The sequence below is a fragment of the Micropterus salmoides genome, unplaced genomic scaffold (genome assembly GCF_014851395.1).
Source record: "Micropterus salmoides isolate LMB-PRFRI ecotype aquatic unplaced genomic scaffold, ASM1485139v1 Ms_hic_scaffold_10, whole genome shotgun sequence".
Taxonomy (NCBI): domain Eukaryota; kingdom Metazoa; phylum Chordata; class Actinopteri; order Centrarchiformes; family Centrarchidae; genus Micropterus; species Micropterus salmoides.
In genome coordinates, this window is record NW_024040041.1 from 9,749,745 (window position 1) to 9,776,597 (window position 26,853).

General features: G+C 40.1%; 2 protein-coding genes across 2 annotated transcripts; both read right to left on the bottom strand.

Annotated features, from left to right (window-relative positions):
• Positions 1-76: 76 nt before the first annotated feature.
• polr3h (polymerase (RNA) III (DNA directed) polypeptide H) lies at positions 77-7,450 on the bottom strand. The gene is made up of 6 exons (XM_038695090.1): positions 7,080-7,450; positions 6,157-6,253; positions 5,531-5,617; positions 4,636-4,699; positions 4,211-4,445; positions 77-1,297 (listed from the first exon to the last, which is right to left on the bottom strand). The coding sequence occupies exons 1-6, from the start codon at positions 7,188-7,190 to the stop codon at positions 1,247-1,249; spliced, it is 645 nt and encodes a 214-aa protein (XP_038551018.1). The 5' UTR covers positions 7,191-7,450; the 3' UTR covers positions 77-1,246.
• A 1,347-nt stretch (positions 7,451-8,797) lies between these two features.
• On the bottom strand, positions 8,798-24,955 carry LOC119884790 (aconitate hydratase, mitochondrial-like). Its single transcript, XM_038695108.1, has 18 exons — positions 24,886-24,955; positions 21,901-22,043; positions 21,176-21,434; positions 19,663-19,755; positions 19,164-19,322; positions 18,873-19,023; positions 17,923-18,027; positions 17,742-17,833; positions 16,918-17,023; positions 16,381-16,538; positions 16,155-16,228; positions 15,634-15,745; positions 15,319-15,501; positions 14,934-15,029; positions 13,511-13,702; positions 12,818-12,950; positions 12,080-12,201; positions 8,798-11,958 (listed from the first exon to the last, which is right to left on the bottom strand). The coding sequence occupies exons 1-18, from the start codon at positions 24,919-24,921 to the stop codon at positions 11,827-11,829; spliced, it is 2,346 nt and encodes a 781-aa protein (XP_038551036.1). The 5' UTR covers positions 24,922-24,955; the 3' UTR covers positions 8,798-11,826.
• Positions 24,956-26,853: the final 1,898 nt, after the last annotated feature.

Sequence of the window (26,853 nt, forward strand, 5' to 3'; positions counted from 1 at the left end):
CAAGTTTATCATTTTACACACACACACACACACACACACACACACACAAACATCAGTAAAAACTGCTACTAAAAAGAACTGTTTTAATGCCCAAGGTGAGCTGAGAGAGCACTCAGTGGCAGTATTTATTTTTACATGGTAAATAATTTCATCCTATGCTTTTTGTCAGGAATATTTCTGTAATAGGGGTCACATGCATGCCATCTATTTTTGTTGATAAAAAAACAAAAAAACAGTCGGACCTAGTTTCATAACACACAGCAGAGACAAACATCAACTGGCCATGGAATTGTCACATGAAACACAGCCCACTGCATTTCAGATTGTACAACAAACACATATGTGTGTGAGCTGATAACTCAAACTGACCAACAGAGTGCAGAGAGCAGCGCTGTGTCCTTCACTGCCCTTCAAACTGTTGGATTTAAAGGCTGGTCACTAATCCTTTTTGATATGCTTCCTCTAATCACACAGAATGAGAAATTCACATATCATGCCCACTCACGTGGATGATACGCCATTTAACTAAGAGACAAATTTAAATAAACAGAGGATGTGTGCACAAAAACCTCAGGTAGGGATACAATTTCAAATAAAAGTAAATCTTTTGACAAATTTCACTCCCACAGAAAAAAACATTCTTATTGTTGCAAAGTTACCTGTTTGGATCTGGATGATACAAATGTTTTAGAAATCTGACCCACAGGTAAATTAATATCAATGGGGGAAAAAAACACTCAACCTTATTTCTCTCACCTTAAACTCAAGAATGTCCGTAGGATTCGGGAAACAAATGTATCCATCACTGATAAATGACGTTCAGTTTTCAACCCAGATTTAAACAGCAATTCTTTTGAGCCATTAAAGAGTGACCTATCATACCAAAGTAGTGATGACATTGTGATTCAAATCATTAATTACTCCATTATTGTTTGTAAAATATACCAAATGAATGTAAATGTCCATCAGTCATTGTGTTATTAAATATGTGGTAAATTATACATGTAAACATGAAGCTGGGATGTTAAGAGCAGTATTTACAACACAATCAGTCCCAAAGTGACAGAGGTTTCATCAGTCACTTCACACCAGCAGAATCCTGCTTCAGAAAGCAGCTCGACTTTGTGTCTTGACTTCTGTACCCAATCGACAGGGCTCTGTGTCTCTCCAGCTAACCATCTCTCTGATCAGTCATGATGGTCGATACGTTTGTTACCACCAAATGTCCTCCTCTTCCTCAGCAGTGCTAACTGTTCCACCATGACAGCAGCCCCAGCCCCGGCTCACAGATGGTTCCCTGAAACAACAGCATAGCCGGTCAGGACGGAGGTAAAGCTACTTTTGTTTCATTCATGGCCACAGTTAATACAATCGCACAACCATGGTACACCCACACAGTTGTTTTCAGTCAGTCAGATGAATTAGTCCTACACTCAGAACTGTTCAAGCATGTAGGCTAAATCTCGCTGACCCCCCGTTAGGTCTGTTGCATCTTTTAGGGTGAGATTACTTAAACCTTTATGAATCTTTTAAACATCAGTATAAGAGCCTGTTCACACCAGCATTTAGGTTAACAGTGAAATTTACAAACAAAATCAAATCAATAAAGATCTTGTCCGTACAGCTCAGTTGTGGTGAACTCAGTAGTTGCCTCTGTGACTTGGAATCAGTGCAGAGGGAATGGAGAACAGGAAGGTCCAACATGAACAGAGCTGTCATATTTGCTGTGCAACAACATCCAATTTTTATAACCCTCGGCTGCCAGAGTATAAACTACTGAATAAAAGACTGGTCTCTGACAGTTAAAAAAAAAACAGGTGATCCACACACACGTTTATTCCTCTATCCCATTGGGGACATCTCATCGATATAATGCATTCCATAGACCTTTACCTTAACCATCCCAACTACATTAACCTTAACCTAACCCCAACCCCCAACCTAAACCTAACTCTAAAAGTATTAACCATTGAACAGCCCTTCAAACTTGTGGGGTTCAGCATTTTGGTCCCCACAAAGCCATCCAGAGACCCTGCACAGGGAAGGGAAACCCCCCCGAAAAAATAAAACCCAAATAAACTCCACAATCGCCCCATAATCCCACCGCAGCCCTCCAAACCACAACCGGATCAACCCGCGCAGCGCCCAGAGACGCCCACCCCCAGTAGCCAGGGCACCCCGCGACACCCCAAAGCGCAAAGGACCCCAGACCGCATGTCCCGGGGGAAGCTGCGCCCTACCCCGAGGAGGAACAGCAGAAAGCCGTGCCGGGAAGCTCCCTGCCGCCAGGGAGCGATAACGCGGGAGAACCAGGCCAACAGTCCCCCAGCCCAGCCAGAGGCATCCCTCCCCAGAGTGCAGACAGAGCCAGCAGCCCCCGAGCCCTGTAAACCCGAGGCTGGTCTCGTCCCCGGACGGGGGCCCAGCCCCCCCAGTCAACCACCCCCAAGGAGGAGCACCAAAACCCACCCCGACAACACCCGCCATGTGCCCCAGAGACTCCCGAATGCCCCCACTGTGAGAGAGCTGGCAGGGGGAAGCAGCAGGTTCCCCACCCCTGCCGAAGAGGGCCCAGGCGAGCAGAGGAGACAACGGGCCCCCAGGCCCAGAAATGAGCAAAAGCCAGAAGCCCGAGTCCTCAGATCCCCCGGTCCAGACCGGGCCCCCACGCCAGGGGAGCCACGCCCCCCCCAATCCACCGATCCACTGGTCTGCTCATGTTCAAAACCTTCTGCACATTCAGAATCTCACTCACGTATCAGTGTTCTCTGACATGTAAAGAAAAAAAAGTCCTAATATTAGGAGACTAACGTCATTAAATAGAATTCATAATATTTTACTACATGCCCTATACTGCATTACATTACTGATTCGCTGGAAGTATCCCGACCATCCAACAGACACAGAACTGGATGAGACGAGGAGGTGCTCATGCTGGGGGAAAACAAAACTAACCAACAACATCTGTGATCAGGCAGAAATCTCACGAATAATTCCACACACATTAACTTCAGCACCTCTGATAAAGTGCCGCTTACAATCCCCAACAGAGCAAGTCAGGGCTTCAGTTTTTAACGTTACATTTTTATAGCCTACTGAAACTACTGTATATGTCTGCTTTGCCACAAACTGTCCACGTCACTCACTGGTGTCGCAGCGAAGTTGCTTTCAGGGTAAGTCCGATACCGGAATATCCCTCTTGTAAATGTGTAACCACTGCGATAAGATGTTACAGTGTAGTCCTCAGAGAAATAAACACTTTCCCACGGTAATACCAAGAAAGAGAGAGTCAATTTTCCAGAGTTTACACAGTTGACGCCATGTGGGCAAAAATTTACAGATGATAATGTGACTTCCCGTTACTGTTAAGGCAGCACGGAGCTGCAACACAAGTAGCTGACGGAGAAAAAATACACCATCTCGTCCAGTCGCAGTGGACTAAACTGGCAGGTTTTAATGTTGCAGACCACAGTTTTTTGCAAGTAGTTTAAAGTTTAAACTCGTATTGTTGAGAATCTTTGGTGTAAACTCGCCTTAGAATTTCCAACTAGCAAATGCCCCCCAAAAGCAGCTCAGCGCCCGCCTTTCCAAAATGTTGCTTCCCCCGCCCCCCCCATCGTCCTTGGAACGCTCCCTGGGGGGCGGTATCGCCCCCGTTGAGAAACATTAGTCTAGACAGACGGAGACCAAAACTGTGGGTTTAGGTGGTTCGTGTCAGTTTGAGGTTTTACATTTCACCATGAAGGAGCCCTCAGAAGGATCACAATGTGATATCCACTTCTCTAACTACCAGTGTTAAACCAGAGATTTTCCTATTATAACCACACTTCCAGTGAAATTTCTCTACAAGACATAATAAACAACTGACAAACAGTGCAGCAGGTCAACTGTACCAGTGGAGTCCCAAGCAATCGAAAAAAGAAGCCCACATTTCTGAGCTAGATTTGGAGGTGCTCTGGTATGGGACAGCCTTGTTCTCCCATTATGACACATTCTGTTTAAAAATAATGGAGGGAGGCAGCCCCTGAAGTAGGACACAGCTGTGGAGTTTGGTGACTACAGCTCCCGCCCAACTTCAACCTACAGAGTCTGAATAAGCCAAAATAACAATGCATGTTCATGCTTTCATCAGAAACTTATGTTAACAGTTTTGATCGGAGCAGATCTCCTTGTGATGTAAATGTGCGTAAGTCAAGAAGTGTGTCCTTACAATCAGAGTGTACGGTGCCTCTTTCTTCTCCAGGCTTTCCGCTGCTGGCGGCGCAGTTGATTGTCCCGGTTGCCCCGGTGTGTCTGTCGCTGCAGTTGCTGGGCCCGTCGGCGACGTGTCCACAAAAACTTCATCTGTCACCCGAAAACGGATCTCCTCTCCTTGGTCCATGTAGAGGTCATGCGCCCCCTCGTCCGTCTCATATTCCCAAAGCCAAACTTGCTCTGCTTCATCACTGAGGCTGTAGCTAAGGATGGCTCAACAGCTCAGGAGGTGCAGCAGTTTAAACTACAGATACAATCACTTATACATCAGAATTTAAATAATGTGTGACAGAAACAATGTGTGTGTGAACATGTGGCAAAACAGTAAAATAAATAACAGTACTTTACTTCATTTATATGAATATTTTCAGTTCAGGATACAATTTTGTAGGCTGTTGAAGAGACTCTGGTGGAATGAGAATATCATCGAAGAAGCCCATCGTCACTGTGAAACAAAGGTAGGAGCAGACAGTGTTTAACACAGTACTTCTATATGCACACACACACACACACACACACACACACACACACACACACACCTTTTAGTCATTAATGTACTGGTAATAAGTTAAAAAAACATGAATACACAAGACAAGACTAACATATCAGAATGTGCTGCATGCACCAGCAATGGCTAATCTAGCAATTATGAGTGCTTGAACAACTTCTTCTATTGACATCCTTACTGTACCGACAGGGATCTTTTGCTTTTCACTTTCTTCTGACAAATGTACTTATTGTAAGTCACTTTTGACAAAAGCGTCTGCTAACACCCGAAATGTAAAATGTAAATGCAACAGGCCAACATTTTACGAAATGGTTGCAAATTTATGATAAACATGTGTTTGAAATGTTTTACAAATTACCTTCTTAAGTGACGGACTATTGTCCTCCAAATGTGACTGATCTATATATTAGCAGCAAACCAGTGGAGAAAGCAAGTGGAGCACAGCTACATGTGACTTTGGTACCAGAGAAGTGTAACATAAAAAGCTCTCAGATCCTAATTAGACTCGTCTTAGAGATTCATTAAAACTCTGGAAAGATCAAGATTAAAGTTGTGTATGAATAAATAAATAAATAAATAAATAAGGCAGATTTGTTTAGCTATTTTCAATTGTTGTTGCTTCTCTGTCAGATGAACTGAAATTAAGATAATCATTAGTTGCAGAAGTAATTGCTTGTGTTTTTTTCCTTTTAATGTATTGAGAATAAATTTGCAAATACATTTCTGGAGATTGAATCCAATATGGTGAAATGGAAAGGCAAAAGTTACCATGAACTCCCTCTTGACTGCAGTACTTGATCTTGCCGACCAGGATCTCATCGAGAAAAGGGTGAAAAACGACGTACCTGAAGTGAACTGACAGACCAAAGGAAATCAGGAACAAATCAGTGGGTGACAGAGTACTACCAGTGGCAATAAGGGGGTTTCAATGGTTACGCCAACCTCACACAACCTCTGTGTATTTTATTACTGGATAAAAACACAGCTGCAACATTTTCTGGTTCAGGACATCAGTATGTCCTTCGGAAGTTTACTCTTAGCAGTGCAGGGCAAAAAAGCGTCCCTCTCCATCCCGCTCTGATATGGATCCAACAATATTTCTGTCAGGATGTAAGGTTAAGTGTTTCATTTCTGACGCACTCTAGTTAGACGTATTTCTTCTTCAATTCATCAACAAGACTAACGTAAAAACACATAAAAAAGAAACAGTGAGTGAGGAGAATTATTGCACTAATAATGGCTAAATCCCAATCATAAACAAAAAACTAAGTGGAAGGGCTCAGTTATAATCGGGTTGCACTATTTGGCAATGCGTCTCAAATATAAAGAGGCTTGACGCAAGTGTATGAGGAAATGAGAGAGTCCAGTCAACAGCTCTGTCGGCATCATCATACCTTTTGTGTGTGAGGCTCCGTCCCCTGGGAATATATAGGAGTCCTCCAGTTTAGTGATGTCGTACAAGCAGATGCACAGACCAACATTGTAGACCACCTGAGGTGAAGGGAGCAGGTCGCAGTTTAGCAGATGCAGACATGCTGAATTGACACTTTATCAACACAACAGACATTCAATAAGCAAAATTCGTAATGCAAAGAGCCAAAGTGACTTGTTATCCTTCTTACCTTAAAACAAAAAATCAGCCGAAATCACCTCACCACTAGTGAAATGTTTTTATGTCCTTTTGTTTACTATCAAAATGTTGTCTTCCCAGGTCCATATTCTTTATATAGTATATCTACCTAACATTGTCAGTCTGTTTAACAGTTTAATTTGACTGTATTTATGTCTGTTTACTCTGCACACACATCAAGTTTTTCCTATCACTAATGGGGAGTCTCCAGACAGTGGGTGTCTTATGATCTAGAAATGTTCAATCCTTTGAGGCAAATTTGTAATTTTACGTAATCGATAATTATTGAGTATTATTATAGTATTATTATTGAATTATTAAGTCCTCAGTGATAGGGTGACACAATAGTTGTCTTTATAAATGTCTCCTTCTGAACCTGCCTCAGTATTTCACAACTCTTCTCAAATTTAAACCTACTGCTCACCAAATCAGATCTGGCCATGGGACCCGTAAAGACTGAACTTGGGAAGACTGCCTTATAGTGCTTTGCATCATATAGTGAAGTAAAATAATTAAACCTGAAAGTCTCATCCTATTGGCTGACTTTACACTTTTAATTTTGGACCTGTTCAGAGAGTTGTGTAACTGTTTTTCATGCTGTGACTTTCTGATTTCTCCTGCTGCACACAGGTCTCTCATGCAGAAGAGATTAACTTACTTGACTGAATAAAGTTAAAACGCACACACCTTGTTGGCCAGTTTCTTGTTGAGCTCCTCAGCTATGGCGTCGTTGAGTTGTCTCTGGAAGTTCCACGGAGGGATCCTGACCGTGTCGACCATTTCCACCAACACGAACATGATGCTGACTGCAGACTGTGAACAGGTACTCACTTACACACACACACACACACACACACGCGCAGAGCTGCTGTGGTGAAACAAGCGAGCTGAGCTGAGGCTTGTCACCTATTTTCAGGACAGCATTTCCTGTTTAGACACAGCGGAAATGAAAAAGAAAATCAAAAATGCTCCACCATCTAGCTAAAGACAGCACTGAAACCCAGAATAATCTACAACAAACCCAGAAGCATCCATGATGTCTCCACGTGATTATTTACGACAGTGAGATTTTACGACACGTCGCAAAACTTAAAGGTACAGTGAGTGCAGGTTTTTAAACCTCGTTGAATCGCCATACCATACTATTTGATTTGCGTAATTTTTACAGATCTAAAAACAAAACAAAAATTACGTTTTATGACATCAGCTAGATAACCATAACAACAGAACAGTGACAAAATATGAAGTAGAATTATTAATTTGTCAATATACAGACTATAAACACACAAAATTTGTTGAAATCAGCAATCCTACTTGTTTTGTTTTTACTTTTTGTCTACATTACATTCAATCATTATTACTGTTTAAGTTATTGTCATGGACTATTTACCTTTATTTACTTCAATTTTGTATTTTTATGCATATCTTAATTCAATAACGTTATTAAACTATTTTGTAAACTCTGGATTTATTTTGAAGAGGTACAATAGTTAATTTTAAAGTTAAAATATCAAAAGTCTTAGTGGTATAGTTATTCACATTGTTCATTCAGGTGCCATACCATACTGTTAGAGTTTGATAATAAAAATAATAGAATTGGGGTTTTAAGTCAGTCTAGTTAGATTGTGTTTGTGAAATGAATTTACCCTGAACAATTAGCAACTGAATTATTTAGAAAATATTCACTTTCATCCTACTAATGAAAAGATACATTACATGCCATCAATATGCACTTTAGTATTCTGCTTCCAGTAAGCACGGTGAAAAAACAAAGTCAATTGAGTTTTCTGATCTGAATTACAATAATCACAAGTACAGTTTATATTTAACACGCATTTCCACATGCACTTTTAAGTTAACTATTCAGGGTAGATACTGTGTAGTATTTAATAGACATATACAGAATCTATATACACACCCAAGTATGTACAGATATGTGATCTACTAGTGTAAGTAAATAGGAGTAAAAACATGTATGTTAATTTTTCAAAAGTCATTGTTTTGAACATTGCTGTATGAACAGATAAACAGTATTGGATAAAAGGAGAAAAATAAATGGTATCATCGACATATGTCAAGGCTGTATGCCACAGACTGTTGGAGGTTACAAGGAGCATTTGAAGGCAGCATCCACAACTGAAGCCAATTGTTCCTCAGCAGAGGTTTGTAACACAGCAAGACTGACAATCAAATGCTATTACTGATATCATTAAACAAAGAGAAACACAAAAACATTAATTTCAGAATTTTATCTTTAATAATTTCCCAAGATGTCAATATATTTTGAATCTAAATATTTTAAAGCTATAAAACATAAAGCATGTATTTTATTATCATCTACTTATAAACAATCAATTTTAATGCTGAAACAGGAGTGTGAGGGGAATCATCACTATACAAAAACATCTGATCATATTTCATTTATTGTATCTGGACAAATGAAGCATGTTGAAATATGTCACATAATGACACAATATGCCAACACACAATGCCATAATGAACAACATCATTTGATTTTTCACTTTACAATAGCGCTTTTAAAACTCAAAGGCTTGAACTAGTGAACAACAAAGCATTATCTTACATCACAGGATAAGCAAACTGCTTCACGGGCGTTTTAAAAGTGCTGACAGAGGGAAAAAGGAGGATCAAATGAATTAGTAAAAAATAACCACTGTTCCTGGTGAATTCTGTAGGAAACATCACCCTATATATATATATATATATATAAAATCAAATAATTATGCACATGGGGCTAATTTTGAAAGGTCACATAATGATGGGTGATTTTTTCAAACACAACTTATGGATAACCATTATCAGTATGTTCATTAGGCATCTTTGGCAGTAAATCTGATTTACTGGAGTATATCAAAGTGATGGGCTTAACAAGGGTATCACACATGAGGAGTATATGAACAGAAAACCCATATATGGAGTCATTAATGTCCAAAATGTCATTACAGTTGGGCTGCTGCTATTTAAAATCATCTCTGACCCTGACAACAAAATGAACAAAACAAAACTAAAGATTAAGAAAAACACACAAAGCCATCAAGACACCTGTTTTCATGGTCAAAGCCCCAGCGGCAACAAACAGCTACAATTCAATATCTGTGCTTTAATTTAACCCACAATCCACATGTGAACTGGTTTGTGAAAATGTTTATTTTTAATGGAGATTCTCAACCACAGAGGGGACTCTATCATGACATTATATTACAAGAGATCACAAACAGAGTTAACAGCTCTCTTTTGCACAGGCAGCACACAGCATATTACTGCTCCTTGTGATTTTATATATTTAATTTTTTTTATTGTTTATGTACACACCCCTATACAAAGTACAGCTATATCTCATATCATTTATACACAAGTCCACTCTCAGTGGCTTTTTAGTACAGTGGGATTTACCTCATGTAATGCAGAAAAAAGAAGTGACAGATTTATAGTCTTTCTGGATGATGGTGAGAACTAAACACAGAGGACCAGCAGTACCCATAAAACATAGCAGCAATGACCCTAAACATCCCTAAGTCCACAAAAATATATAACCATACTGTTTCAGTGGCGCTCGCTGGGTATACATCATGGCAAGATGCCAAACTTAATATAAGAATGATCCTTCTACGGTCTGAATACTTGTTTATCAATCATATCAATAATAATTACAAGATGTATATCAGTCCTATAGTTACACACACCAGAGATGTACGCTGAAGAGTAAAATGTTTGCAGAGGAAGAACATAGCACACCTAAATTTACTTTCCTAACTCTACAAAGTGTTAGTGTACAGACATCTGGACACTAGATTGTGCGTTAGTTCGTGTAAGAAGACAGCAGGCCTTTTTATGCTATGGAAGACCAAACCTCAACCTGAAAAAAAACATTTAATTCAGAGGCAAACACCACCTGTCATCTCCCATTACAGCTACACAAGGCAATTTCACACGCTTGCAGCTCCAGATGATAGTGAGGACAAAGTGGAAAACTTTTAACACAGAGAAACCCCGATAACATAAACATGTGAACTGATCTGAACTACTCCAGAAGATTTATTTCACAGAAGAGTAGCGCTTTCTCTGGACAGAGCACAATCACGGCTGTAAAGAAGCACTTTTTATTACACTTCGGCTGCAGTTTCCTATGGGCACAGAAGATTTCCTGTCTATACACTAAGTCAGAATTTACATTAAAACTGTTGCCCAGTGCAGCTTCAGCATCCGCCAACACAAATCTAATCACAGCCTACTTCACGAAATATATCAGGTTGTGGTTTGGACTGCATGAACCAGCCTAGTGAGAGCAAAAACAGAGACAGGTTGAGCAAAGAGAGGACAGACCGTTGCAAACACAGACCGGTGGTAACCTGACTAAAACAGTCATGCATCACACACAAAACACAGATGAAAAGAAGAAATATCAAGGCTCGCGCTAACACAATAGGAGGAAAAAGAAAGGACAAGTAGAGTGCATCACAATTACAGAGAACAGGTGGAAAAGATATTGTTCGGGTGACAGGTCTGGAGATAATGAGGGAAAAGTACATTCATGCGAGTTGACCAACTCAATTTATTGAGCTGCTTGGATGGAAACTACTGAGACAAATGTTAAAGTGGAGGTATAATGGAGGACAAGAATAGCCTGGTCCTGGAGTGGATTTTACAGTTAAAGACAATAAAGGAAGCCGTTAACTAGTCACTGCTTCACCAACTTTATTTTAATGATATTCTGTATCTGTATGTTAATTTATTCAAGTTCTGAATCAAGTATGTTCACTGCCAGATATGGTCATAAAAATGGTATACAGTGTAGTTAATAATGAATAATGCTCTATGGTAATGCTTCCAACAAACCTGTTTCTGTAGGGCGGGGGGACAACTTTTAGTGAAACCAAACATCTTCAGCTTTAGAGAAATAATGTAGAGATACCAATCTGTCACAAAATTAGGAAAATATAACCCCCTTTGATGGAGAAAGATGTCTGTGTACGCAAAGGGTTACACGCTTAAATAAGGTTAAACTGAGGAGTGCTGTCAGCAACGATGCTGCTTTTAACGGAGACACACAACGCCTAGCTTAGGTTATTGTGTGCTTGTTTGAGTGCATTTGTGTACAGTAATTCTGCCTGTCGACCAGGAGTGCTTTCACCGCAACCCTGCCTGTGCATGTAGGTGCTCGCGTGCATGTGTGTGCGCTTCTCATCTGTACAGCGACCTTGTGTCTGTGTGTGTTCTTTCTTGAACTGAGCATGACTACAGCTGTCCCTAAACCAACATTATAACTAACGAGGCTGGTTCCCATCTACAGTTCCCATCGTCTCCTCTTTGCAAAGCCCCTCTCTGGGCCCACATTTCTCCCCTTCTTAACCCACGCCAAGGCCCCCCAATTGGCCCCTAAAGGCCCCGTCTCCCTCCACTCCACTCCCACCAATTACTGGAGCTCCTTCATCCTGTTGAGGGCAGAGCCAGCCTGAAACCACTCGATCTGCGTCTCATTGAAGGTGTGATTTAGAGAGATTGACTCCTGGCTGCCATCGCTGTGCTTGATCACTGCTGTAAGGGGCTGGGGGAGGACCCAGGAGGCAAATGAGATCACATGTCATTCATCTATCCAGTTTTTCTTCAAACATAATGTTAAGAGAAACTAGCGGATCAATGTTTCTTTAGTGCCAAAGATTGCTCACCTTGCCGGGAGCAAAGGATTTCAGTCCAGTGATTGAAATCTTGTCATCGGGGCGAATTTTGTCGTAGTCCTGGGGGTCGGCAAAAGTCAGAGGCAGCAAGCCCTGCTTCTTCAGGTTGGTCTCTGTGAGTAGAGAGAAAAAGAGAGACATATCAGAGAAAACAGCAAAACACATACTATACTTCCATCAGGTAACCAGAGAAGAGCTCTTTGTCTGACAGGACCATATCTGTTACACAGAAATACAAGGTCATGGAGAATGATGCATGCGAGTATGTGTGTCAGGTTGTTATTGGTTGCCCCATTTCTCATGATGAATTAGATGTTCCATTTACACTAAATTTCTCACTGTTGTAAATCTTTTTCATGAAGACTTAATGATGTTGAAAGCTTGTAAACTACACACAACAGCATTTATTTTGTGTTTCTCTGGAGGTTCTTAAGAAACACATCCAGCCTCCTATATGCAACAAACTGGGACTAATGGACTGTGCTTATAACTTGGAGACTCTCTCAGACACTGCTGGAGACATCCGTATTCTGGCAGACTAAATAATCATCAGTTTGCTCTGGAACACAATCGCAACTATTAAGACACTGCTTCCCTGTTGCCTCTACCTTTCACAAAGAAAATACATTTGACAGTTTGAGAGTAAGCCCAATTAACTTAGCATATCTCTAAAATGGGAGAGACAGATTGATGTATGCATGTTTTTTCTCGCTGTGCCCTGAATCTTACCATGGATTCTGGCAAAGCTCTTGACGATGATGGCGCGTCCTCCAAGGTGTCGTGGCTCCAGGGCAGCGTGCTCTCTGCTGGACCCTTCCCCATAGTTCTCGTCTCCAACCACCACCCAGTTCTCTCCATTGGCCTGGATTATAAAGTAAACAATGACAAAGGAAATGTTTAAACTGCTGAGGACAGAGTAGACAACATACTAAGGAAATTGGTTGCTTGGGAAAATATGCAACACAAATAAGAATTTTGTCTAGTGCTTTTTTAGCACTAGCATACAGCATGCTACAGAATCTACACTCAGTTGCCAGTTTAATGGGTACACCAATCTACAATCCTGCAATAATCACACATTCATGAAGCTAAGAATGTTCTGTTTTTGTTGAAACTGTTTTGATTCAACTTCACGATCAGTTTGTGGTGCTGTTGAATTACACTGACAGGTGTTTCTACTATAAGGTCAAACCCATTTACACCAGTGAGAGTAAACTAAATATCAGAAACACTTTTCTGTACAACACTATACAGCACCAAAAAAACACCTCCATGGCGGTAGGATCTATTGCAGGACTGTTGTATGAGACTGCATTAGTTTAGAGCTAGGTATACCTATTAAACAAGCACCGGAGTGCATGTGTGCCATTCAAATCAACGTAATGTAGAGATGTAAAAGAAGTCATCAACTGTCAAACTCACCTTGTAGTGGCGGGCCACATCGGGAACACCTCCGTACTCTCCTGTCAGCTGGTTCTTGACTTTGTTTACGGCATCATTCTCAATGTTGACCGCGCCGATCAGCAGATTGTTGGAGATGTTGTCCAGGTGGCCGCGGAATTTCAGCCAGGGCCCAGCAGCACTGATGTGGTCAGTGGTGCACTTCCCCTTCACCTACAGCAGCAGAGGAACAGAGAGGAAGGGGATGGAGAAGGAGATAGAGGAGAAGGAAATAAATTAATCAATGGCTATTTAATGCTACACCATTTATAGAATTAAGTGGAGTTTTAATCACCTTTTTGCAAACAAATGGGCCTTCAGTATTAGTAAAGCTAAAGAGAAGAGATTATTCCCATTCCTCCTTGAAAGAATAAGATTTTTCTTACTGTCCACAAATCCCATTAAAATTCCCAATTTTCCTACAGAAGACATAAATCTGGTCAGGGATATATGTTTCCATATATAAAACATCTGCACACTCTAGTTACTGTATTTAGCAAATGTTAAAGGAAACAGTGCATTTGTTGGGGTCTATTTTCAGCCAAGGATTGATCCACATTTGGTGCACTGAGTATTTCCGGCAGCAGGACGGTGTGTGTGGGACTGACTCAAAATAAACTACAGTGTGTGTCTTCATTGTAATGAAGGAACATGTCATCCAGTTCAACAGTGTGGCTCATTGATGTGTTTTTAATTGTTTCGGACAACAGTGGAGGTCTATGGCACAGAGGAATAAGATGTATAGGCCTTACTTCTTAGTAACATTAGTTCATTGTTAGTTTTGGTCTGAGTTGTGTCTCTGCTGTTTTTTTGGCTCACCCTGTGCCCTTCAGCTCTACTAGCTCTCCCTTAAGCCACAAGCAGATTTTCAGGTGCAATTGTGTAGCATTCTGGCTCAGACAAATGTGGTGTATGTATGCAACAAAACGGCAAGAGTTAAAATATCACAGAATCGATACACACGAGCCACAAGGTTAATAGGAGCTAATTAAAGTTAATTCACATTTCTTTTCTCAACCACATCTTTGGTACTTCAGACATAAGGTGAGCGCACCACACACACACACACATCTAGAGAGCCAAATAGTGAACAAAAAATAAACTTGTAAAAAATAAACAAAATTATGATTCTTAGAAAGAATTAATAGAAAAATAAACAACATGCATTTTTGAAAACTGTGGCAGCGTCTGGCTAGTTCACAATGAGGTGAAGACACATCTTTGGACTGCTTGAACTAAAGTAGAGGACCCATATTGATGGGCATAAACACAGATTATGTGCCAACCTGAGGGTTTTAGTCTAAGATCCAGTACATTTGTCTGAGACAGGCAATCCAGACTTGTAACCTGCACCACAACCCTTACTTACACATCCACCACAACCTTCCTTCCATTTCCTGCTCACCTTGATGAGGATCCTCATGTTCTCCAGGTCTTTTCCATGCCACTTGTCAAAGGGCTCCAGCAGCTGCAGGCGGTTGCTGGAGGGGCTCACACTCACCTGAACAACATGAAATCAGGGTAAGACCTAAAGGTTCTTTCAAGAATGTTTTCAAAGGGTAGTGGGGCTGACAGCGTCCAGATCAATTTCATTTGAACACCAAAAACATTTTCTGTCTGAACAACTGTCACTACACATTTATATCTAAACAAGCCTTGATCATGCTGTTAATTTACACGTGCTTACTTCTTCATGTACTGGTTCAAAGTCTCATTGGGTTATGAGTCTGTTTCATTAGTATTTGCTGCTTTCTGGATTGTCGAGATTAGATATCGGTAATGAAAATCACCTGGACTGAGCTGCTCTCAGCCGGTGGGTACTGGTAAGTGTCCTGGCCCGGGTCGAAGTCTTTGGAGGGGAGCTCGTCACCGGTTGGAGGTTCCAGCTTGAACTTCTCTCCGTTAGGAGCGGTCAGGTAGTCAGTCTCAGGGTTAAAGTCGAGGGTCCCGGCGATGGCCAAGGCAGTGACAATCTACATTGAATCACATAATAGGCATTAAATAGTCAAAATACATGAATAATAATTTAGTTTTAATTGTCTGTCTATTGATGCCCATGTAACTATGAATCACTGAGCTGATATTCAACCTGCAATGCTTCTTACCTCAGGAGAGGTGACAAAAGCATGAGTAGCTGGGTTAGCATCATTCCTTGCAGTGAAGTTTCTGTTAAAGGACGTGACAATAGTGTTCTTCTCCCCTTTTTTCACGTCCTTCCTGAAAAATGTAAAAACCGGGAGGATGTTAGTATGATGCGCATTGAGCCACCTGTTTCAAATCAATTTACAAGACTACTACTAGTAATTCATTATATCCAACAATACGGGTGTTGGAACAAACACACCATCCTAAAAATAAATATTCACATTTAATTTAATGGAAACCTAGTCATAAATTTTCCCTCCCTTTCCTTTCCAGTTTCATGAGCCAGTTTTGGTAAAGAGGAAATACTGATCTGAAAGTAGTGTCAGATAAAAGGTCACCAATGTTGTCAGAATTCATCTCCTGGGGAATACTATAATGTGACCAGTGGTTGTCGAGGTCTTGTACTTTGGACCAAGTGTTGGCAGAACAGACTAATGAACAGCTGTGACCCACAATTAATCTTTACAAATTAGGTGCACACCTGTCCCACTGTCCAATGCAGGGGCCACAAGCATTGGCGAGTACGACTCCACCAACATCACTTAGGATCTTGGCCTGAAAGAGGAGAGACAGCATGGATTTGAAGAAATCAGTTCCCCCCACACAAAATTGTATATTTGTCTAAAAACCTGCTGGAAAACAAAAGACTGGGAGAAAAAGCCCACATGATATGGATCTCTCTAAATGTTGGTGAGATTCTGACTCACATATCCATCCCTTTCGATAGTGGCACGGATCTGTTCAGAACCAGGGGTGACTGTGAACTGGGCCTTGCACTTCAGACCTTTATCTAGAGCCTGCTTGGCCAGAGAGGCCGCTCTACCCATGTCCTCGTAGCTCGAGTTGGTGCAGCTGCCGATCAGACCTGCAAGAGACAAGTTTTATGTTTGTAAGAGGAGAACAAGGAAACTAACGTGAGGAAGTGTACAGTTACAGTGGCAGTTTTAATAACAAATCTTGCATTTGAAGAAGACACAAAAGACAAGCAAGTCTGTAATTATATATATTTGTTTCATCATAATTATACTCTACTCATTCTGTCAATGACTGGAAATCTACTGCGCTCAGCACTTGTTCTGATATCCACTTTTTAAGATCACATGACAGGGGTGTAAATGTGATCTGATCATATGTGCTCAATAACACAGCTAGTAAGAACAAAGAAGAGCAAGAAATATCAAATTTCATTAGACAAAGCATTAAAAAAAATTGTAAGATAATACAGCTGTGTCACATATACTGACCAACTTTAACCTCCAGGGGCCAGCCGCTCTTCTTAGCTATAGCTCCGATATCAGACACAGGGTGGGCCAGGTCAGGGGTGAAGGGCCCGTTGATATGGGGCTTCAACTGTTATAGGAGGAGAGAAACAAGGCACAGTAAAGGACATAATTTGGGTTGTCTTTGCATATATGCTATAAATATTGTTTTTCTAAGGAGGAACGCTGATAATCATAATCACATGATACAGAACAAGACAAAGCAGAAGTGTGTGACTACATGAGAAGTTGGTGCCGTAGTTTTTTTAGTGGACACCACTTGAAATCACCCCAGGAAAGCTTTTACTCAACATAAGCTATATTTGGTAGGTCAGTGATCATGAATCTGTACGTTTTTGCTTTACTGCCCAACTTCAGCACCTCGGTCATTCATCAAGCTAATGAATGTTTCAGTAAGCAGGTTTCTAGGTTGAAATGCTAGTCTTAACATAGCACACATATTTCAGCAGCAGGGTGCTTCAAAATATAATCAAATCATCTACTTTATAACTTAATAATGCTGTAACTCCTGACTTCCTGTGTCCATACACAGACTGATGTCACATGACAAAATAACAACATAGTCAGCCTCATACCACGTATAATGGTGGTAGGATGTACAGTGTGTCCCAAATCCATACTACATCTTAATTTTATCAATTCTGTAAAGTATGTTGATATTTATTCTGCTAAACCAGTGTACTATGACAATTAGCATGTAAAGATTTAGTATTTATGGATTTGGGACATATCAGATAATAATTTCTTTCATTAAATGACTAATGTCAAGAAAAAGTGTTTTGACTCACCTCACTCAGGTTAATCTCAATGACCTGGTCATATTCACAGCCATTATCTGGGACCAAGTCATCTTTGAACTGATCAGCCACAGAGGCAATCTCTGAGAGGGGATGAAGAAGGAGACAACGTTAAAGGTAGGACACAGTGAATAAAGACTAAACATACAGAGACTAACAGTAAGAGACTGACCTGCACGGCCAGTTTTGTGCATATACGTCCTCATGCGGTGGTTGTAGGGGAAGACGGATGTGGTGGCTCCAATCTCAGCACCCATGTTACAGATAGTGGCCATTCCTGAAAGATCAAAGTTACTGCATTAGTTGAAGAAATGTATTATCTATTCAAGCAAAATGTGGATGGTAGTTCCACATGGATCTGTGTTTGGACCAATACTATTCACCTTATATATGCTTCTTTTAGGCAATATTATTAGGAAACACTCCATGAACTTAACTTTCATTGTTATGCAGAGGATACCCAATCTATCGATCACGCCAGATGAAACCAATCAGTTAGCAGAAGTTCAAGTGTGCCTTAAGGAAGTAAAAACCTGGGTGACCTGCAATTTTCTGTTGTTAAACTCAGATAAAACTAAAGTTATTGTACTTGGCCTCACAAACCTCGGAGACGCATTGGCATCACCCTGGCCTCCAACACTACCGTGAGGAATCTCGGAGTTGCCTTTGATCAGGACATGTCCTTTAACTCCCACATAAAACAAACAAGTTTACGCATTTGTTACTTCTACGCTGGATGACTGCAATTCCTTAATAACGAGCTGCTCAAATAACATATCTACAGCTGATCCACAATGCTGCGGTATGTTTATTGACAAGAAAAGGAAAAATCATATTTCTCCTGTTTTAGATTCTCTGCACTGGCTCTTTGCAAAATCCAGAATATAATTTAAAAGAGGGAGGGGGGGGGGGGGGGGGGGGAGACGCAGCGGCAGACCAGCGTCTAGACCAGCTCTATAGGAGAAGTGCCCTGAGATAACTTCAGTGATCAATTGGCATTGTATAAATAAAAATAAATTGTTGAAGCTGCCATTGTTCTTCCTTTGTTTGATTTTAATATCCAAAACACAGAGAATGTCTTTCATCAGCGTTTCCAAGTCTTGAAATGTAAGTCATCCTTACCAGTGCAGGAGATGGAGTCAACTCCAGGCCCATGATACTCCACAATGGCGCCAGTGCCACCCTTCACAGTCAGGATGCCAGCCACCTTCAGGATGACATCTTTCGGAGACGTCCAGCCAGACAACGTTCCTGTCAGCTTCACTCCAATCACCTGAAGGAAAAACGCACAAAGGCTGAAACAAACGTACAGATAGAGACATTTGTGGAGACATTTATTGGCTGTAAATAGAGTTGAAACTATTAATGAAAAGGAAAAAAAACATTTTGAAAACATATCAAATGTTAACTCACTTTGGGACATTTGAGCTCCCAAGGGATTCCAGCCATGACATCCACAGCGTCAGCTCCACCCACTCCAATACAGATGGCCCCCAGTCCACCGCCATTGGGAGTGTGGGAGTCTGTACCAATCAGCATCACTCCAGGATAGGCATAATTCTCCAGGATGATCTGTGCAAAGAAAGGGACATTCACAGTCAGTCACACAATTTTCCCTTGGGACTTCTTTAGACTACTGTTTGAAATGGACTACTTCTCTTGAAATGTCATTTTCTGAAAGCGCTAGTCAAGATATTAATTATTATGGCACAAACATTGTTTGGCAGGAACTGCATGCTGATTCACTGCAGACAGTGTATGATGTACAAATCCTCTGACAAGAATTTATTAAAAAATCCCCCTGCAGACATGTTTTAAGACACACACAAGTACTCCACTTTGAATAACAATTTGAGCCAGAGATGGTTCTTCCATTAAAAAAAGTACCATTATAAATACTGGTGTACTGTACCTGATGGATGATCCCTGATCCGGGTTTCCAGAAGCCAACTCCATATTTGGCACCAGCAGTTGCAAGAAAGTTGTACACTTCCTCGTTCACTTCCTGTGTTCGAGTAATTGGGGAAGAGTTAGGGCTTCTGTTGAAGACTAATATTTTTCATATATCATGTATATGTAACCATAAAAGAATAAACTTGGGTGCACTTTATCCTGAATCCTTTTAGTCAACTCAGACTCCTGGAATGTGGTTAAGTCAGACAATTTGATCAAACAGTCGGATTTTGAACCAAACCATGGTATCTCCCTGTAGCCACAGAAAACTGTTTAAGGATGCTGCCTCCGCAACCACATGACACTTGCCTGAATTTGCATTGCCTTTGCACGGACAAAAACATTCTAATTAAAATGTTCACCAATTTTTTTAATAAATCTTAGCCAGTGAGTTCAAGACAACATACAATACTATCAGCTCAAAATATACTCCAATATATTGAGAAGTTATCTTAAAATTCAATTTTCCAGTATAAACACTACCTAAAATAGGAACTGGCTCTTGTTGCACTCATCAAGTTAATTGACAAAACTTCATAAGAAACTGAGCCAAAATCCAGAGGAGAAACATATAAGGCTGTAGAGTTTGTCAAAACGGCATCTTGCCAACACATTCAATAGTTTGTAGTTGGTATGAGATACACATTTTGCAAGTTTACAGATCCAGTGTTGGTATCTTTATGTACAGTCTATGGCAGGGGTCAGTAAATAAGTCTGGCATCTGCCTAATCTTTTCCAAGTCATTAGATGGCAGGCCAGAACATCATCAAGTGATCATTTATGATCCATCATTTACCGTGTGTCTCCTTAGCTCGGTGCACAGGACTCCCGTTCGAGGAGTGGTGTTCAATCCCTGCTTGCTGCTAGTATTTTTTTCCTACATTTTCAACAAATTGATCATGAAGAGATCGATTTACATCAAGCACAATTAAGCATGTGCAGGAGTGTGCATCCCGGTGATTGGTCCACATCAAGCTATGGAGCTTATTTTCATTTCCCCAGTATCTCTGGGCAGAGGAAATACCTGCTTTTCTCATTAAGGGAAATACAGCTTTATCAGAGATGTGTCAAGCAAGCGAGGCTCTTTGAATTTCCTTCAGAACTTTTCAAAGTAAAGCTCTCAATTAAACAGAACATAAAGTAGGCTTAGTGCTGCAAAAACGATCTCACGCTTTTATTTTGTAGGCAAAATCACTTTTACTGTCATGACTATCATTTTTCTTTTTTTCCGCTATCAAAGTAATCTAGCCACGAGCCAGATATTGCTGGTGGGCCAGCTTTGGCCCACGGGCTGCCTATTTGCGACCACTGGTCTATGGTATCAACTGTATCTCATTACATTACAAAAGTATCAAAGTACCATTTTTTTCTTCAGACAGTGGTAATGTGCAACTACTTGCAATGACTTTACCATAAAAATATATGTACAGTACATACAATACTCTATCCTTCTTCTCGCTGTCTGTCCTCACCTTAGCCCTCTGCAGGTCTTCAACCCCTCCGATCTGAGCCTCAATCAGATGATCACAGTGGATGGTGGAGGGAACGGCCACCTTGGGCAGACCACTGCTGATGAACTGAAGCATCGCCATCTGAGCTGTGGCATCCTGCATAGCCACGCGGTCTGGACGCAGGCGCAGATAGGTGCGGCCGCGGTCGATCTCCTGCCCTGCTGGATCATCCAGGTGACCGTACACAATCTTCTCCGACAGAGTGAGAGGCCTGTTGAGCCTGATGGGGTGGATTAATGGAAAGATGTGGTTGAAATTGTGATGTGTGTTGAACACTGAGTGTTTGTACCGTTCAGATACAATAAATATGAACAATAATAATAAAAATAGATGTAATTCTTGTCTGTCCTTTATTTCACCCATTGCCAATAATCATGGAAAAGCCCTGAACACCAACATAACTATGGTTTATCATGAACAGCTAACTGTTGATCTAATAGTCAACAACCACACAAAAGGCCTTTTCTATTCCTGGATTACGGCATGTGGTAAGGTCAAGACCAGGTCATCCAACATTAGCTCAGAGGGCTCTGCTGGCCCTGACAAGTCTACACTGTAAATGTCACAAGATTTACTGTGCAGCTGCAGAAACACCATAAACACCAGTCATTCCTCATGAGCCAAACTGCAATCAACAAGGACTCTGTGTATGTTCATGTGCATTTCAGAGAAGGGAAACTACTGACCTCCTGCGTACAATGTTGATGTTCTCGTGCATCTTCTCATAGTTAATACTGGAGTCGGGCTCAAAGCGGCTCATGGCCACCTTGGCCTTGGCGCTAAAGGCTGCGGAGACATGAAATCGCCTTGCCCCGGTTCCAAAGGCCAGCTAGAGGAATAACACCATAAACAAAGTTTATTTTACTGTTGAGGACTAACACATTGCATTTTGATTTACATATTAACTACGCAGAAGAAGAGGAAGAGAGGCAGCTAAATTATGCAAGAATGTGAGGATAGTTAAAACATAACCTTGAAAGTGGCACCAGTAAAAAGACATAAGAAGAATCCTCCATTTTGGTCACATTGACTTCAGATCAGAAAGGGAACTTTGAATGGCCCGAGCTACAAGTTCAGGAACAGACCCAAATGTGATATAATTCAAAGTCTCTGTTATTCTGTTGATTTTATCCCACTGTGCTCCGGCTACACCAGCTGCCCAAAATGCCCCACTGGACTCTTTCTAACATAAGACTTTGCCACGTAAATAACAGCAAATTGTTTAAAACATATCTACACAGACAGTGTGCTTCAGCCAACAAAGATAGTGGAGACACTTTGGGTCCAAAGCTTTCATGCTTTGCCTCCATTTTAGCAAAAAATGTCAGGTTTTTCTTTTTGCTGGTAATAAAAACAGGCTGTCCAAACCTTCCTGCTACAACAACAGACTGACACTTATCTCTTTGTAGACACTATATAAAGCATTGCAAGATCTTTGTAATAAAAGTAATGTACTTAAAGTGTGCAATGTACAGTTTTATTATTTAGTAAAATCATTACATACACAAATATTGCATAAATTTTCTGTCAGAAACCCAATATTAGACCGAATTGGAAATGCAACTGATTTAGAAATTTAATCAGGACACTGTGTCATGTTTCTGAGGCATTTTTATTAGTTGATGACGTCTTTTGCTACTGCCTGAAAAATAAGCCATTGTAGGATTGGATTTAAAACCTGCCATACGGGATCCTAGGCCAGCTTTGTTCATTTGTTTAATATTAGTCCTTTTGTGTTGATTTTCAGTCACTGTGCTCAGAGAAAATTGGGTGAAAGTTTATATAGCTCATATTGCAGGGTTTAGTCTCACTGACAGTCTGAGTGGATTCAACACTCCCCTACGCTGTTAACTATGCATGAGAACTAGAGGTACACACATACTGTCTATAAAATCAGTATTGTAACAATTACAGCACCGTAATGCCTGTACTTGTCATCTGTAAATCAACTACTTTGATTCAGATATTATGAGAGATACACTTAACAGCATGTACTTTGCATAGAAATCTGATATGATGCTACGGACAGCCTACGGTGACCAAATGATAATCATAAAATCATAAGCAATGTGATTGTCCAGTGTACACAAAGAGTACGGCTAAGCAAAGTAAACCAGAAGAGCACCAATAACAACAAACAAGATCTGTGTAAATAAACCATCAGCAGTGAAAAATGTTCCTATTCTCATGGCTCCAGAAAATGTTGCTTTTTTTCCAAAATAGGCTAAATATGGTCTGTTTGGTCTTTTTCAACTATTTCATAAGCAGTCATCATAGTCATACAAACTGTAATGTAATTAAAACAGGCCTATTAAACTGGAGGCCTGCAGGCCAACTCCGGCAGATCAGTTCTACAAATAAATCAAATTTAAAAACAGATGAAAAACATTAATCCAAATAACAATCTTTTTGCCATAATAAATCCTTCAAACAAGCAGAGTGCTCCTGTGTATACAAGAACAACCAATCATAAACATGCATTCCTTCTCTCACATGAACAGCATAAAAACAAATGCTTTGCATCACTGTTTGCATGTTGTCCTCATTTCATGTGAACTGGCCTTCTCTGTCATTGCCCAGTCAAAGAAGTGCAATCGCTCTCTTTAGTAGCCTAGGTGTGTAGCCTCAGCCTATCTGTGTTTTCTGAATAGTTTGAGTTAAAGAGAACTGCAAAATAGTGAGTGTATTTGGTGCAGGTTAGCTAATGTTTGTCTGTTTAAAATTAGTGAGATAGTTAGCCGAAGATGGAGAAGTAGGCAGAAAACATTATAAATGTTTACAGGATATGCTGCAATGTAGTAGATATGTCAGAATTGACCAAATTAGATGCCAAATAGTTGATATGATGTGTTGTAGAAAATTTGTTTTTATATTGGGGACAGTTTATGTTGCAAAGAAAATTAAATTAAGCACTTGGCCTAAATACACTAAACTGACACTGCAGTGTGGCATCACCATATGCCACCATGCTGAGTTTCGGTTTGTTTGAATGCATATGATTTATATAATGTCAACTCAATACAATGCTGTGCTACTGATCCAAATAATAAACTCAACATTTAATGGAAGACTGAGAACTGAGACAATGGTCTTATAAGAAAACTACTCTGGCAACCTTCAAAACTGGAAGAATCTCCATTACTAACGTTATGTGTAATTTAAAAGGTATATTCTCCCGCCTTGTACGATCCAATATAAACATATACTAGGTTATCTGATTTAATCCGCTACCCAACACAAGGCCAGAAACAGACTGCTGTGCATCCCAGCTGTCAGGAGCATAGACTGTAGGTCAGGAGTGAAGTGCGCGTTAAGATAACTCTGTAACCTTGCGATCACCTTGCTAACCACAGGTCACAAAGGACCGTTTGCAGCCACTATTAAGCTGATGTTGACTGAACTCAATACTGTTATTAACAATAATACGATGTAATATTGGTTGCTGTCAGGTCGTGCGTGGTTTATAATCACTGCGTCGCGTCGCTGGTGGGAGTCGAACGAGGGCACCGTGACCTGACGGCTCGCTGCGCACTCTCCCCTACATCTACCCGCTGTCGGTTCACCTTACGCGACGGCGGATGAACTACACGGTAGAACATATCTATTATCACATATGTACTCGATAGAAAGGCAGTTAAAAACTCTGTAAAAGTAAGATAACGTTTTCTTACCCGCAGTCTAGTGACAGTCAAACAGTAAGACGCCATTTTGTTCACTGACAAAGATGATTGTCGCCCTGGTATGACGTCACCGGCTTAAGCAGCTCGTTAGTTTATACTTTATTATACTGGGATTCTGGGGGAAAACGAGGACTACTTTGTAACTCAAACTAACCATTCAATTAAACTAGAAGCCAAGGATGTAATACTACACTATGAAAACAAAAGTCTGAAAATCTGTAGGATGGTTAATTCACTTATCTTATTAGGTAAGTACCTCAGCCGTAAGTTCTCAAGATCCCGCGGCCATCAATCAATTTATTCAGAATAGAACTCCAAGTATTTTGAGTCTATCCAATTCATAAATTTATGAATCTTCAGTATTATGACATTACTTTATTTAGTGCACCTTCTTTTTCTTTACCTTTATGATTTTGTTTAATTTATACATTTTTATAAATTCACCGTGTTATATTATGATTTACTTCCAGAATTTCTATGTTGTTATTTTTACATGCATGTAGCAGTTTCCATTATAATGATGTTTTATGATGAAAGGTGTTCTTAAACAGTGTTACTCTTCCTGCTGTGATGTCTAACCCTGTTATTATGTTGTCATTTAAATAAATGTTTTGAGAGAAAAACATTATACTTAAATATATCTTTAATATATTAAAAAAGATATAATGTAATAAAACAAAGGCATTTTACAAAGATTTTACAAATCTGTCACTTAATAAAACATGATGCACTGTGAGATTTAACTAGCCTACCCAGCATTATATAATATAGTTAGCTACACACAAAGTAGCCAGGACATAAAACCAGCTCCACCTCCACCTAATAAAATGTCAGTAGGCCTAATGATAATCCACTTATACTTTAACAGGGGTCATTCTGCTGAATGTCCAGCACTTTAAATGTGGATACTATAAGTACATTTTACTACTAATACTTTTGTACTTCCACTTAAGTAAATTAATGCAGGACTTTAATCAACTATTTTTATAGTGTAGTATTGTTACTTTTCTCAATACTTCTTCCACCACGGGAACTACACCATATAGGCTAGGCTTTCTTTAATACATAACGTATAATATAATATGATATAGGGCCTACATAAGAGTACGCTTTAGATTAATACATAAAAAACATTTACATAGCTCTGGCTGGAGGACAGTATTGAAGAAAACAAATATTCAAATGTGTTTGGACATTTTTATAGGCTTTGTTCCCTTAATGTGTAATTTTCAAAACAAGTAGACAAACTAGTTATATTTTGGTTAAATTTTATCCATGTCTGAGATTAACAGTCAAATAGTCAAGTGATGAAGTAAAAATGCTTAAATGTAGTCATAGGACAAACATTTGAATTTGTTTGTTTCAAAATTCCCATCCACAATATCGATTCTGTACCGATGTTGGCTGTTCTGTTGTGTAAAATATGGCTACCTAATATGTTCGTGTAATGCATATGATTAAAAATCTTATTAATGTTGTTTTTTAATTATAAAGCTCATAATCACAGTGCAACTCATAATATACTATGGATGCCAGACGTCTTATTATGTAATACTCTCTTTAGTCTACCTCACTTAGTGATAAGAACATCATTTCCCACAAGTCCCTGGTAAAAGTCAGCTTGTTTTTGCTGCTGAACGGAGGCTGCAGCCCAATAATATGTGGGTCCTCCCCCATCTCAGCCAATAGAGACTCTGTTGCTATCACCGCCTGTATTTTTAGCAAATTGTTCAGCACCGTAGGGAACTACAAATATTCCTTCGCCAATTAAACTAGAGCCCGCTAGGTAAACTTGGATTTTATATGAGGAAAAAGCGTCCTCGTTTTCTGTGTTTTTAATCGACATATTGTCTAGAAAATGACGCATTTATTTTTGTTTTTAAATTAGTCTGGGGGTTAATCATAAAATAGACATTGTCCATAGGGATGGCTTTGATGGTGATAAGACGTCTGGCATCC

Bases quoted from the DNA above. Each gene is read 5' to 3' on its own strand.
- polr3h (XM_038695090.1), bottom strand. From the start codon at position 7,190: ATGTTCGTGTTGGTGGAAATGGTCGACACGGTCAGGATCCCTCCGTGG. The intron at 4,700-5,530 runs GTAACTTTTGCC...TTTGTTTCACAG, and splicing joins CAGTCAAGAGGGAGTTCATG to TGACGATGGGCTTCTTCGAT. The intron at 1,298-4,210 runs GTAAGGACACAC...CTGTTGTTTCAG, and splicing joins AGGCACCGTACACTCTGATT to GGAACCATCTGTGAGCCGGG.
- LOC119884790 (XM_038695108.1), bottom strand. From the start codon at position 24,921: ATGGCGTCTTACTGTTTGACTGTCACTAGACTGCGG. The intron at 18,028-18,872 runs GTAAGGATGACT...TTGATCTTTCAG, and splicing joins TGACTCCATCTCCTGCACTG to GAATGGCCACTATCTGTAAC. The intron at 17,024-17,741 runs GTGAGTCAAAAC...CTCCTATAACAG, and splicing joins TTGAGATTAACCTGAGTGAG to TTGAAGCCCCATATCAACGG.